This window comes from Rattus rattus, chromosome 16, assembly GCF_011064425.1.
Source record: "Rattus rattus isolate New Zealand chromosome 16, Rrattus_CSIRO_v1, whole genome shotgun sequence".
Lineage (NCBI taxonomy): Eukaryota > Metazoa > Chordata > Mammalia > Rodentia > Muridae > Rattus > Rattus rattus.
The window spans coordinates 12,892,258-12,906,883 of NC_046169.1; the positions used below are offsets into that span (position 1 = coordinate 12,892,258).

General features: G+C 49.1%; 1 protein-coding gene across 1 annotated transcript in view; it reads left to right on the top strand.

Annotated features, from left to right (window-relative positions):
• Positions 1-14,626, top strand: part of Mad1l1 (mitotic arrest deficient 1 like 1) — a 308,135-nt gene that overhangs the window by 17,968 nt on the left and 275,541 nt on the right. The window contains exons 5-9 of the mRNA XM_032886912.1: positions 183-307; positions 912-993; positions 3,202-3,332; positions 3,438-3,552; positions 8,030-8,091. Of these exons, the coding sequence (XP_032742803.1) occupies positions 183-307; positions 912-993; positions 3,202-3,332; positions 3,438-3,552; positions 8,030-8,091 (515 nt within the window). The remainder of the gene's footprint in view (positions 1-182; positions 308-911; positions 994-3,201; positions 3,333-3,437; positions 3,553-8,029; positions 8,092-14,626) is intronic.

Here is a 14,626-nt window from a genome sequence, read left to right on the forward strand (position 1 = left end):
GCCACGCCCCCAGCCCCTCACTGGGGGATTCTAGGCAGGGGCTCTACCACTGAGCCACGCCCCAGCCCCTCACTGGGGGATTCTAGGCAGGGGCTCTGCCACTGAGCCACACCCCCAGCACCCTGGTTCATTGTCTGCATGCAGATGGGACCCCAGCAAGCAGCCAGTGTTTTTATTTCCAGACGATTAGTTCATTGAAGGGGCGAGTCTCCGAGCTGCAGTTGAGTGCGATGGACCAGAAGGTACAGGTCAAGCGCCTGGAGTCTGAGAAGCAGGAGCTGAAGGAGCAGCTGGAACTGCAGCAGCGGTAAGAGCATGGCCAGCCTGTGTCAGTCGCTAAGACAGTCCATAAACTGCATGAAGGACACATAGCGAGGATCTGGCCTTGGGAAGTGTGTGTCAGAATCAGAGGTGACAGCTTAGTATTTGTCTTCCTGGAGCTGGCTTCCACAGAGGGGCCAAGCTAAGTGAGGTCTTAAGGGTATGGGTTGCCGTGCTTGGGCCAGCCATTCTAGGTCACAGAGGAACAGATGAGTGGTGACTAGGGGTGACAGTCAGAAGCCTTTGGATTATGCCCTGAAGGTCTGGTCCTAGGTTCCTAGGGCAGGCATTGCCTTAGTAATGTTCAACCCCCTGTGTGGGCAGGTCTGGTTGGCCTCTGATGCTTGCAGTAGCACAGGCTGACAGACACTGTGGATTGAGTGGTGGACAGAAAACTAGGTCATGCCACAGGTAGCCTGGGCTTCCTTGGAACCCTAACAGACAATATCACAGTCTTAGAGCCTGTGCAAAGGTTGGCTCAGGACTTGAGGTATCCCCGGATAAGATAGGTGTGTGTGTGTATCCAATGTGGGTAAGGTTGAGGTGGCACTGTGGACTGGTCTTGTATGTACTATGCCCTTCTCTCACAGGAAATATCAGGAGGCAAATCAGAAGATCCAGGAGCTGCAGGCCAGTCAAGAAGAGAGAACAGACCAGGAGCAGAAGATTAAGGTAAGTGCTTCCTGTCAGTCTGTCAGCTTCCTGTACTAAGCAGGGGTGGGGGCAGTCCTGTCACTCACAGACCTTCCTGCCTGCTGGAGGATGCATGCTGATTGTCTCATGGATGCCAGGCCCTGTGCTGGCTCCTTGGGAGGGCACAGTGAGTACTCAAGTGCTCAAGTGTCCCAGTGATGAAGACCCATAAGAAATCCACGGGAAAAGGCTAACACAGAGAACTGCAATCTAGGGTTAGAGAGGTGTGCATAGGATACAACTGTGAGCCTAGCCTGTTGAGGCTGAGATGAGAGGATCATGAGTTTGAGACCAGGTATTCCATGAAGTAGGTTTAGAGAGGGTAGAGCATGGCTGAGCTAGGTCACCAGCCCAGGGCTGTTGATTTAAGTTCAGACTCCTTTATTACAGTGAATGTCGTTGGACAGGTGGCGCTTTGAGCTTCCTTCCATGGTTTCCTGTTGTCTTTAGTGTGATAACCAGTCCCAGGAAGGAGGTGTGTTGCCTCTGCTTCTCTCTCTCTCTCTCTCTCTCTCTCTCTCTCTCTCTCTCTCTCTCTCTCTCTCTCTCTCTCTCTCTCTCTCTCTCTCTCTCTCTCTCTCTCTCTCTCTCTCTCTCTCTCTCTGTGTGTGTGTGTGTGTGTGTGTGTGTGTGTGAGAGAGAGAGAGAGAGAGAGAGAGAGAGAGCTCCAAAAAAAAAGTAGGCTTTGCTTGTTCCTTGTGCCTTTGTTGTCTTTTTTATTTATTTGCTTAAAGATCTATTTTTATGGGGTTGGGGATTTAGCTCAGTGGTAGAGCGCTTGCCTAGCAAGCGCAAGGCCCTGGGTTCGGTCCTCAGCTCCAAAAAAAAAAAAGATCTATTTTTATTTTTATGTATGTGTGGGTGTGGGTGTCTGCAGAGGCCAGAAGAGGCCTGGAATTGGAGGTTAAGTTGTGAGCTCCTATCTGGGTGTTGGGACCTGAATTTGGGTCTGGGAGAGCAGCAAGTGTTGTGTGTTGCTGAGCCCTCTCTCTAGACCCAACCCCAGCCTTCTTACCTCTCATGTTTCCCTCATGCATAGAAGACCTCATTCGGTCTTCTCTGTCACTTTGTTCCTACTACTTGACTCTACCTGGATGGAGCTGGGCTCTATGAAGGGTCCGGATCAATTGTTTTGGTCCTGGTTTTACAGACAGCTTGTTCAGTGACTTGTCACTAGGTGCCCATGGTGCCTTGTTGAGGGCCATAGGGACAGGCACAGTGTAGGCAGGCCTGTTACACAGTGGGATCAGACGCAGGTATTGCAGGTTCATTGCCCACACAGCAGAAGCTGTGTTCAGAGGGCCCTGCGGCACTGGGCGGTTAGGGAGCAGAGGCTTGGTGCTGTGTGCCCAGGCACAGGCAGGAGGAGTAGTGGTGTGGGTACTGGCTCTTGGGTGCTCCAGGGCTGCTCTAGCGGTGGTGTTGAGGATGCAGCATAGTGGATTAGCCCCGGAAGACATCCTAGACTGTCCGGGCTACAGAGACCATTAAAGTCCTAGGACAAATTAGAAGACCCCTGAGGCTCCCATGGCTATGTTAAAAAAAATGCTTATTTAATTAAAAATTAGGTTTATATGTTGGAGGTTAGTTAGTGTTATTTCTCAGGATGTTGTTTACTTTTTTTCTCTTCTGGACAGACCTGGCTGGCTTGGTTTTGAATTTAATCTTCTAATATTTATGTATTTAATGTGAGTTGTTCTGTGTAGCTCTGGTTGTCCTGGAAATCATGATGTAGATCAGGCTGGCCTTAAACTCACAGATATCCACTTGTCTCTGCCTCCTGAGTGCTGGGATTAAAACCTGTGTTACCATACCAGTCTTTAAAAACAAAAAGGTGTGTATGTTTGTGTGTTGGGAAGTTGTGCGCGCATGTGTGTGTGTGTGTGTGTGTGTGTGTGTGTGTGTGTGTGTGTGTGGTGGGAAGCATTGAGGGGATTTAGGGCCTTATGCTTTCTTGCATGGCAAGTGATTACTGACTGAGCTAGCTCCCTAGCTTCTGGCACCTCCATTTTTTTGTGTCTTCTCATAAACTGACTGTCATGATCTCTATGTCTGTCTGTCTGTCTTTTCCAGATCATTGCATAGTTGGAGGCCTGTGTGTCCTTCAGACCAGCCTCTCTGTTTTATAGAGGCTGTGTTTGCAGTTTCTCTGACTGCTTACTGCCCTTTCTCCTCTGCCTCTCACAGGACCTGGAGCAGAAGCTGTGTCTGCAAGAGCAGGATGCAGCTGTGGTGAAGAGCATGAAATCTGAGCTGTTGCGACTGCCTCGGATGGAGCGTGAGCTGAAGAGGCTGCGTGAGGAGAACACTCATCTAAGGTGAGGGCTCATGCACAGCCTGCTGCCCCTAGTTGGTAGTTGGCTCCCTGGGCTTGGTGTTCCTTGGGTTTGTCCTCCACATTCTCGACTGTTCTGGCCCTGTAGGGAGATGAGGGAGACCAATGGGCTGCTCACAGAGGAGCTGGAAGGTCTGCAGAGGAAGCTGGGCCGCCAGGAGAAGATGCAGGAGGCTCTGGTTGACCTGGAGTTGGAGAAGGAGGTGAGTAGTGGGTGCATCATTTCTCCAGGGCCATCCGCTGCCCTGTCCATGGGCATCTGCGTTCCATGTTGTATGTAGCTGGTCAGCTGTGGGGATGCTGTGCCTGTGTGGTAGGTAGTGCAATCAGTTATGAGTCTGCAGTCACTGCTGCCTATTGCAAATAGAAGAGTCTTTGACTAAAGCTGATAGTGATACATTCTATGGGCATAAGTGTGGCTGTTTAGAGGACACCGTGACGGATCCATTACACACAATAGTTGTTGCTTCTGTACTAAGGTCTATCCTCAACCATGAACTCTTGACGGGTTTATAGTACCAGATGGTGGTTCCCTCTTTTAGAGTGAGTATCAAATCCAATCAGAAAACTGTTGGTTACCCTGGTAACGTGTAGTTATAAGATTATAAAAAAGCTGTCTTTTATCCCACATTAGATCCAGCACCTTAGTGCCCCCAAGATATCTGGTAGATGTCTTCATCTCAGTCAGCAAAGCCTCTCACCTGCTCTGCTCCATCCCACATCACACTGCTGATGGCGTCTCTCTGAGCCTAGCAACAATCTCTCTACCCGTCTAGTTACCAAGGCAGGTTACCACCATGGCAGAAATATACATCCCAATTCCATGGTAGCCTAATGTCTCCAGCCACCACATACTCTCTTGAAATCAATTAAGTCACCACATGAAAGAACACACAACACAATAACCTCTGATCCAATTGATAAGATATAATTGCCTACCTAGACATACAAAGCCCTCTACACATTCATCCCTTAAGAATATTCATAACAACCTGTAAATGTGTAGAGAGGAATCTTAACATCTACCTCCGTGTTTTCTCCACTGCTTCTCTTTCTTGTTCCAGTCTTCTCTCCTCTCTAAAACTTTTCTCCACCCATCCTTCCTTCTCATCCAGTGACATGCCTCGTTCTATCTTGTACCTGCCTTCACCTGTATAATGACATCATCCTACAATAACATACCTGCCATTGCTGCACCTGTAGGCTCATTCTGGCTGCTTGTTATTGTGCACACAGGCTCTAAAGCTGGGTAAGACTGTTGGTGCCAGTTCTTCCCAGAACTGCATAGCACTTTGCAGAACTCCAAGGACTAGCTAGCAGGGAGGAAGCTTCTAGCTCAGTTCTAGCTGGATTTATCTGTTCTCCATAGTATGTGCTGTCTTTAGCAACAAGGTCTTAAACCATGTAATTTTGGTGGGTAACCAATAGGAATGGCTACTATACTACATTGTATTAGAGCCTTAGTTGGCTCTCTGGCCTCCCTTTAGTTTTGAAACAGGGTCTCTCCCTAAACCTGGGCTAGCTAATTTAGCTAGACTGGATGATCAGGGATCTGCCTGTCTGTTCTCCTCCAGGATTGGATGTTAGGTGTTTGTTCCTATGCCCAGTTTTTATTAAATGAGTGTTGGACAATGAACTCCGGTTCATGCTTGTGTGGTAAGTTGTTTGCTTCACTGAGCCATCTCCTCAGTTTCATCTCTGTCTTCTTTTAGAAGTCCAAGGCAGGGCTGGAGAGATGACTCAGCAGTTAAGAGCACTGACTGCTCCTCCAGAGGTCCTGAGTTCAATTCCCAGCAACCACATGGTGGCTCACAACCATCTGTAATAAGATCTGATGCCCTCTTCTGGTGTGTCTGAAGACAGCGACAGTGTACACACAGACATAAAATAGAGAGTGCTAGTTGACACTAGAGAGTTCTCTGTGACCAGCCCGTGCTGCGGTTCCTACCTATTCATGCTGTACCGGCCAGGCCTCTCTTGGACACTGAGTTTTGTAGGCAAAAAGACCTAGAACTTTTTTGTCCTTTCCTCTGGCATTCAGCTCAGAGAGCCGTTCTTTCATTCTTGCATGTGTGAGTTAAGTACAGAGCAAGCAGAAGTAAAAGAGAACTGCAGTAAGCCGCAGAGAGAGAGAGACGCAGCAGACAGCAGAGCATCTCATCGGGAGTGCACAGTAGCCCGCAGAGGTGACTTCAAAGCCTGCTGGAGTCCCAGGTCTGATGTCTCTCCAATTGCGGAGGCTTTTGGCTTCACACTCCCATGATAGGCATTTTATACCATGAGTAAGCAATGGTTACCTTTCTTGAATGGTTGCTCTTCTAACTCTTCTTAAGGGCCCACAGTCCCCCCAGCCCCTAGGGTTTCTCTGTATATCCCTGGTTGTCCTAGATCTCAACTATCGACGAATAGACGAGGCTGGCCTGGGACTCAGAGACCCACCTGCCTCTGCTTCCTGGGTTCTGGGATTAAAGGTGTGTGCCACTATTGGGCAGGGGCCAAAACTTTGTAATGTTACAGTCATAGGAGTTTATAGTTCTCTTTTCTCCTTGTTGTAGGACCAGGGGCCAGTTTGTGCAAGAACTTGAAATAAACTGGTTGGACTCTGAGACAATGAAGGCCACCTTGGTCCTTGAGCCCACCTTCCTAGGCCCAAATGTCTTGCAAACAACACATGACATTTACCAACATGACTTATATTACACTTGGATGTAATGTCTTTGTCTTTGACAGTTTTAGAGGTTTAGGGTGCTTAGGTTGAGTCCTATATAGAAGTGTGCTTGCTGTTGACACTGGGTCAGCCCATGCCCATCTGTCTTGTGGAGAGTGGGCAGGGCGTGGCTGGGAACAGTGTCCCGTGACTCTGGTGGTAGCTGAGCACCTGCACACCCTTTCAAGGTTTTTATTTTATGCTTGTGTATGTGTGTGTATATGTGTGTTAGAAAGAGTGAGTCCCTGTGCCTTAGTGTGTGTGTGTATGTGTGTGTGAGAAAAAATGAGTGCACATTCCACAATGTATGTGTGTATGTATATATGTGTGTGTATGTATGTTAGAAGGAATGCGTGCACATGCCTCAGTGTATATGTGTGTGCATGTATACATATGTATGTATGTGAGAAAAAGCCCACGTGCCACAGTGTATGTGTGTGTATGTGTATGTATGTGGGGAAGTGAGTGAGTGCATGTGCTATAGTGTGTGTGTACTCCCAGGACAACTAGTGAGAGTAGACTCTCTCCTCCTGAGTGTATTCTGGGGCTCGCACTCAGGTCCCCAGGCATGGTAGTGAGTTCCTTCACCATCTTGCTGGCCCTTAGTATACGGCCAGTACTGGGCACAGGTATTTTTAAGTATAGTTAACTTTTATTAAACAAACCTCCAAAAGCTTTTCAAGGGAGAATTAAAAGGCTAATCAACAGATTGTTCACAAAAATTAAGTATCTATTTGGGTTAAAAAGTGAGACCATACACAGACCTTAAGTGTTGCACCAAAGTCAGCTCCAAATTAATCATTGATCAAAATGTAAAATGGGAAACTATGCGTATTTTTCTCCCATTATAGCAGACAAAATAACATTTACAATATCTTAGGTTTTATATCGACTGCTTAGCTATAACTTAAAATAATTATTTATAAAGAAAAAATAACATGATAACTTGAACTTTACTAAAATTGGAAACTTCTTTGCAAAATGAAAATATAAGTGGGGCACAGTTTTTGTTGTTTTCACTGTATATTCTTGGCTGGCCTGGAACTAGCTGTGTAGACCAGGCTTGCCTTGAACTCTCAGAAGTCTGCTGGCTTTAAACCTCCAGTTCTGGGATTAAAATCATGGCCCTTGTGGGCCAAGAACCTTGTTTTTAAAAATTATTTAACTTTTTATTGATTCTTTGTGAATTTCACATCGTGAATCTCAATTCCATTCATCTCTGTGTTGCTTGTATCTGCCCTCTGCCCTTGCAACTTCCTCCCAAGAAGAAAAAAAAAATTTGTTGTAGAAGCTATACTACGTCACAGTGTGTCCCACAGTGCACCCTCTCGCCTGTACGTCTTAACTTGCAGATGTTCAGTGCAGAGAGTCACTGGGCTGGTTTGAGACTGCTGGCTTCTGCTCCACCGTTGGCTCCTCTGGGAACTCCTCTGGGATAGCCTGTTGTTACTCTGTGTCATAGAGATCTTGCACGTTTGGATCTGCAGGACTGGTGGGCCCAGAATCATGAGTGAACCCTGAACCCCTGGTATCAGCTATGTGCTGGCCCCCTAAAGATGGAGCTGATCTGAAGCACGTGGTCATTTCAGCTCCAAAGGGGTAGGGGAGAGACTCTGTGGGTCAAGCTGGTCTGGAACAGGCACACAGGCATAGATGACCCTGTGTCCCCATCATGGCTGGCTAGTCACATCTAAGTCATCCTTGGTCCTGGCCTACCACAGAATTGGGGGAAAACGTGGCTCTAGAATAGAGTTCATCGGTCTAGGACTGAGCATTCTGGGAGAGCTGGCTCCTGGCTATTTGGCTGGACTCGCACCATGGGGCAGGAAGGAGTCCTGTGCGTTCATCTGCTAAGGTCACCCAACCACCGGTGATCACAGATAGCATGGGGGACTCCAGTACTTCTGTCATTGTTTGCTTTCACATGACAGTTGCTGGGCCAGGGACACTGATGTCTGTAATTGTCTTTCTAGAAGCTGCTTGCAAAGCTGCAGAGCTGGGAGAAACTGGACCAGACCATGGGCTTGAATCTCAGGTAGGTGAGCTTTGCCGTCTTCGCTCCTACCTGCTGGCTCCCAGTGCTCTTCATCCCTTCTGGCTCAGAGTCCACGGAGGAAGGGCAGGCAGCCTCCCTTTTAGGTTGTGGTGAGGAGCTCTCGTTCAGGCTTAACGAGTGCTTTACATGGGCGGGAGGTCGAGCCTTATTGTAAAGACTGTTGAAAATCGCATATCCTCAGAGCGTAGGGAGAGGGCATTGCAATGGCCTGCATGCTCACAGAACCCTGTGTATATAAGGAAGTGACTGCTTTGTGGGGAAATAACTTCTTTTAGGTAATGATAAACTCTGGGGATGGACTGACTGAGTTAAAATCCAATCATACTGGAAGATTCATGTTCCACTCGGGCCCTTGGAGCATCTCGTGTGACTGGTCCGTGTCAGGTATGGGTGCAGAGATGCAGAATGGGCCACAGGGCAGAGCTGCTGGACCCTGTGTGTTCAACAACAGCAAGGGCAGGGCGTTCCCTGTTGCTCTCCCATCTGTTCACTACTCTGTTGTGGGTGCCATTCACTGATGACCTCACCCATTTGTGGTTCAGTTTTGGGTTGCCTGTCAGCTGCCATCAACAGCTGTGATCCCCTGAGTGTTGGCCTGGATGTCACCCTTCATGGTAGCTGTGTCTGTTTCAGAATTCAGGAAAGTTGGGGGTACTGCTAGTTGGGATAAGGTGTTGGAACTTGGGCACAGGCTTGTGGGATCCCAGCAGCCCTTTGTTGTACTACTTCCGGCTTGCTGGCTGTCTTTCCTGCTGCTCTGAGAAACATGTCCAGATGGAAACTGCCTGAGCTCAGCTGTTTTGTAATCGTATTGTCCTTCGCTGGCTCTGGAGCCATCACCTTCTGATGGCAGCATTGCCTTCTGTTCTGTTACTTGACAGTGCCTTTCGTTTCCTCTCTGCCCCATCTGCAGAACCCTTTTCTCAGAGGCTGGCCCAGCAGGCCCAGTGCTGCGTGCCTCCTCCTGTCTTCTGGGCTCGTTAACTGCCAGCAAGGGTCCCTCTTCCTCCTGGGGATACTCTGCCCAGACAAGACACCTCCGTGACTTCTTTCTTGTGATGGAGATCAGAGGCCCCTCCTGCCCAGTTGGACCAGCCCTGTTGGAACACTGGTGTGCTGGTGTGCCTGCGTGTCTGGTGCCTGCCACACGGTACTTAGTGTCAGTCAGGACTGTGGAGCCATTGCCCTGGCTGGAGTAGCACAGGTCACAGTGGCCAGGTTGAAATGTGTAGCTGTTCTGTGAGCCCTTTGGACAGACATATTTCCCCAACTGACTGTCCTGTTAGGGGCTCGGCTGCTATGAGAGCAAGCTGGTCCTTGGTTGCTGTCCAGCTCTCTGTGCCACACAGGAGAGGAGTGGGGAGACCCTTCTTAGGAGCCATACTGCCCTGGGCCCCTCTTCTCTTAACTGAGGAGGAGCTCAGGGCTTCTGCGAGCTGTGCCTGTAAGGTCCAGAGGGTCATGTTCTTAGGAAACATCTCAACTGGTAGTGATCCTTCCTGGAAGGCAGAGGGCCACTGACTGGCCTCTTTGTTGACAGCTCTCTTAGTTTTCTGACAGCTGTCATTCGTGTAGTCCTGGACCTTGAGTCTGCCTGGCACCTTGGAAGCTCAGTATCACCTGCTTGCCTTCCATGCGCACCCAAGGGCAGAGATTTGGGTACAGGCCAGGGTCAACGCTGGACCCTGGGTGACATGGATTCTACCCTGTGGCTACACTTATCCTGTGATGGTGTTGGGTACAGATCAGCTGTATTAAACCTGCTCCCTTAACATGTAAGCTGGGTCTGAGCTCTAGGACACATGCTTGAGTGTGCACTTAGAATGTGTGATGTCCTGGGTCCATTTCCCAGCAGCTGATCCTTAACAAGTTGATGGGGGGCTGAGATGGCTCGGTGGGTGAATCACTTACCATGCAAGCCACACAGCCGCAGGCAGATGTCTAGATGTAGGCAAGGGTACAGGAGAGAACCAGTTCCACACAGCGCTCAAGTACATATCTCACACATACAATAGAAGTAATAGAAACGAAAAAGTAAACAGACTTTGGAGAAAATTAATATTCTTGATTCTCTGGTATGATGAGGATTTTGGATTTTCTCTTTCTTTTTAACATTCATCTGTCTGTCTGTCTGCCTGCCTGCCTGTCTATCTGCCTGCCTGCCTGCCTACCTACCTATTGTGTGTGTGTATGCAAATGCATGTGCGACTTCATGTCCATCCAGTGTGTAGTTAGTGGCCTGTGGAGGCCAGAAGAGGGTGTTGGATCTCTTGGAACTAGAGTTAGAGGTGGTTGTAAGCTGTCATGTGGGTGCTAGAAACTGAATCTAGATCTAAAAACCAATCAGTGAGGGCTTCTACATCTCCTCAGCCTCAAGGCTCCCCTACCTTTTTTTGGGGGTGGGTTTGGGTAGTTGTTTGTGCAAGGCTAGGAGAATGGCTGACTGAAGCCTGGGAGCTGGGAGTGATGAGATCAGACACGATGCAGGTCAGGGGCAGAAGTAATGGAAGGATGGGGGGAAGTTAGGATTCGCTGTCAGTGCTGGGGCTGTGACTCCTTAGGAGAATTCATACATTTGCCTACTCACATAGTCATACATGTATGCATGAATGCACATACATACAAATGCACATAAGCACAAGCACACACCACACACAAACACATGCACATACATGCCTATGTACTAGTTCAAGGATGCACTCTTAGCTGGAGACCTGACTAGGCTTTCGGAAGCAGGTACTTGCATGCCTGCCCGCCTGACCTGTGGCTCTATGGATTCTGAACTGCCAGTAGGTGGCACTGCTCCCTTGATGATCAGCTTTCTTCTAGGAGACCTGTGAACACCCTTGGCAGCCTGTCCTGGGGCTTATGGCCCTTCCATAGGGACTTCCTCACTGGTGTCAGGGGTCTTATTAACTGAGGTGCGACTGGCTGCCTTCTTACGTACAGGCAGGTTGTCACTCGGGCCTATGCCCTCCCTGTCTGTGACCATCATCTCTCAGAGTCCTCTGCCCCCTAGGGTCGGAGTGCTGCTGGTGTTGGTGCAGAGCCTGTGAGGACATAGCTCTGGCCACCCTGTGGTGCTTAGCCATAGTGTAGTTGTTATTTTCCTAATTGCAGTGACGCAACACCTCATAGAACAGCTTGGCCTTGGCTCCAGGGTGAGTATGAAGTCTATCGAGGTGGAGAGTGGCAGCAGGAGCATGAGGCAGCTGCTCACATTGTGTCCACAGCTGGGGAGGAGAGATGAATGGGGGCTCAGCCGCTTTCTCCTCTTTATTGAGTCCAGCTTACTGAGTAGTGCTACCTCCATTCAGGTTGGTTTGAAATTCCAGGGAAACACTTTTATAGTCATGCCCAGACATGTGTCTCCTAGGTAGCAGTAAATCCAATCAAGTGGACCATGCAGATTAACTGTCACACCTAGGTTAGAACAGTGTGTGGGGCTGTGTGAGTTCCTCACAGTGGAACAGTGTTGCTCTCTGCAGTGTGACACTTCTTAAGTCTGAGGAGTCTAGAGATGTTATGGGGAGCGTTTAAGCAAGTTGACTGGGGTGTTTAGCCACTGCAAACCAGGAATCAGATGCCGATCTGTAGATAGATTGTGATGTGTCCTGTGCATTGGGCCACATGGCTAAGGACAGATGGACCTGTCTACCTGTGTCCAGTGCATGGAATCATGTGGGCTGAGTCACATGGCTCTTTTCACCTGTGTGTCCAGTGCACAGGACCATGTGAGCAGGCGCACATGCTTCTGTCTTCCTGTGGTGAGTCCAGTGTATGGAGTCACATGAGCTAGAGCAGACAAGTTTGTACCCATTTGTGTCCAGTGCAGTAGGGTCATGTGGGCTGGGAAAATGGGCTTTCTTCTTTCAGATGCATCGAGTGCCATGCGTCATGGGGGCTGAGGCAGATGATACTGTTATGGACAGATGACATGGGGCAGACAGAGCACACAGTTCTCTCTATCTGTGATGTGTCCAGTACATGGGGTTATGTAAGCTGGGGCAGTTGTACACAGACAGGGTCATGTGGGCTGGGGTTAGACAGACTTTGTGATGTGGAAATTAATGGGCAGGAGACTGCCTGGCAGTATATACATATGATGCTGTGGCAGGACCCCAGCAGAGCCCTCTGTGTTGTGACAAGTACCAATGTAGCTGAGCTGGTGGCCTTCTTAATCCTCAAGGAGTTTTTGGAAGTTCAGTGGGGGTTGACACGGTGTTGTCATGAGGGGCATGGAGAGTAGTGGTCTCTCAGGGTAGACTGTGGGGGACGGCTTACAGAATGGAGAATAAATGACTGCAGACTGAAACAGCCTGCAGGATGGTGTGGCTGTGGAGAGAGACTGGCAGGGATGGCGGAGCAGGAGTAGAGGGCGCTATTTTCAGGAAAATCAGCTGTTTCCATAGAGCATTTCAGGTTGGGAGATTTGTTAACTGCCCAGCACTTGCTTTTGATTGAGAACATTCAGCAAACTAGGAAAGAAGGGAGGCTCTGCAGCCAGAGAGAGCGCACCAGGAAACAACACTGATGGCCCTGATGCTAGATGTGAGGCTTGTGCTCTCAGCACCGTGCTAATGCTGTAGATGCTGACTCACCGCTGCCCGCATTGGGGTGAGCCACATGTTCTTACCTTCCTGTTGAATGTCCTCACCTGTGTGACTGGGTAATTCGAGAGCGGGGCATCCTGGGAGCAAGTAGATGCTCCTTGGGTAAATATGCTTGACCCGAGTTCCTTCTGCTTGTCAGTACCCATGTAAAAAGCCAAGCATGGCTGCGTGTGCCTGTAGCCTGTATCCACTGTGAGGGGCAGAGACAAGATGGCTGGGGTTTGTAGGCTGCTAGCCAAACTCTAGGTTCAGTGAGAGACCTCATCTCAAGAGAATAAAGCCAAGAGTGACAGAGTAGGACACTTTGACAGCCTCTGCACACATGCATATGGTTGTGTACACATGCACATATGTCCTCTCCTCTGTAAAAATCAGGGTGTGTGGCCTGGATAGGAAAAACTGTCTGGAGACAACATAATCATGTAGGAAGTCCAAAATATCAATAAAAGGCTGTTTGGACTCATTAGCCAGGTCTGCAGGGTCCTAGAACTGGCGACAGTCAAAAAGGATAGACGGTATTTCTGAGTACCATGGCGACCTGTGGGAAGGACACAGCGTGTACAGTAGCATCAAAACAGAGCAGTGCTTAGGGATAAATTTAACACAGCATGTCCAAGATCTGTGCTTTGCAAACAGTAAGATGCAGCTGTCAGTAATTATGGATGACCTAATAATGGCGGGACGTGGTAAGAGACAGGGGAGGAGAAAATAGACCCTTTCCTCTTTGCTCCCAGTTGCCTGCTCAGCCCCGCACCCTGACACCAGATGGTTTTTTTTTTTTTCTGCACAGCAAGCAGTTCTCCAGTAGATGCCAGCTGGGCGTCCTACAATCCAGCTCAGACACTGTCAGAGTTCGGGTTGGATCCCACAGGTTGAGACCTCAGACCCAAACAATTGGCCTATTCTGCTGCCTGTTCTCAGTCCTAGATTGTCACCAAGTTCCCAAGACTGTATCCCAGGTGAGGGTCCCGGAAGCCCCTTGGGTTGATTTGCTAGGAGTGCTCAGAGAATGCAGAAACACCTTTATCGTGCCTGCCCGTCCTTGTCTGGTTTGTGTTTTTGAGACTCATAGCTCAGGCTAGCCTCCAACTCGCTGAGTAGCTGATCTTGAACTCTGGACCTGCTGTTTCCACTTCCTGAGTACTAAGATTCAGGCATTCACCACTAGGTCCACTTTATGGAGGTCTGGGAGCGGAGCCCAGACCTTGGGGCACACCGGGTATGCTGGCTAGTGTGTCACAAGCTACAGTCATCTGGGAAGAGGAAGCCTCAGTGAAGAGAGGCTTCCTCCTTATCCCCCAGAGTGGCCTGTGATGCCGTTTCTTGGTTAATGATTAATGTCTTAGGCCCAGTTTACTTGGGGTAATACTGGGCAGGTAGTCCTGTACGGTATAAGAAGGCAGGCAGAGCAGGCCATGAGGAACAATCCAATGGCCTCCGCCTCACTCAGTGCTTACTCCAGGTTCATGCCTTGCGCTTCTTTGGCTTGCCTGGATGATAGACTACAGCTGTAATCAGTGACCCTTCCTCCCCAGCTCGGGTTTGGTCATGGTATTTATCACCGCAGCAGTGCCTCGCTAAGGCACTAGGCAAGACTCAGCACTCTTCCAGCTGAGCCACATCCTGTGTCCGTCAGCTAATCTCCGGCACTACACCTGCACCAGATAGAGTATCTGAGTCACTACCCAGTCCTGCATCATATGGACAGACCTATTTCTCCATGCTGAGGGACAATTACTTTGTTTTCCCCCAAGTAAACAGCATTAGCATTGCTTGGATAAATTCCTAAAGGCATGTTTGGTTTTTTTTTTCCTTGGTTCAAAAGAAACTGTGTGTTTAGAATTGATAGCTGATGCCAAATTGCCCTTTGAAAAGCTGTATTTCTACACATTTCCGTCAGG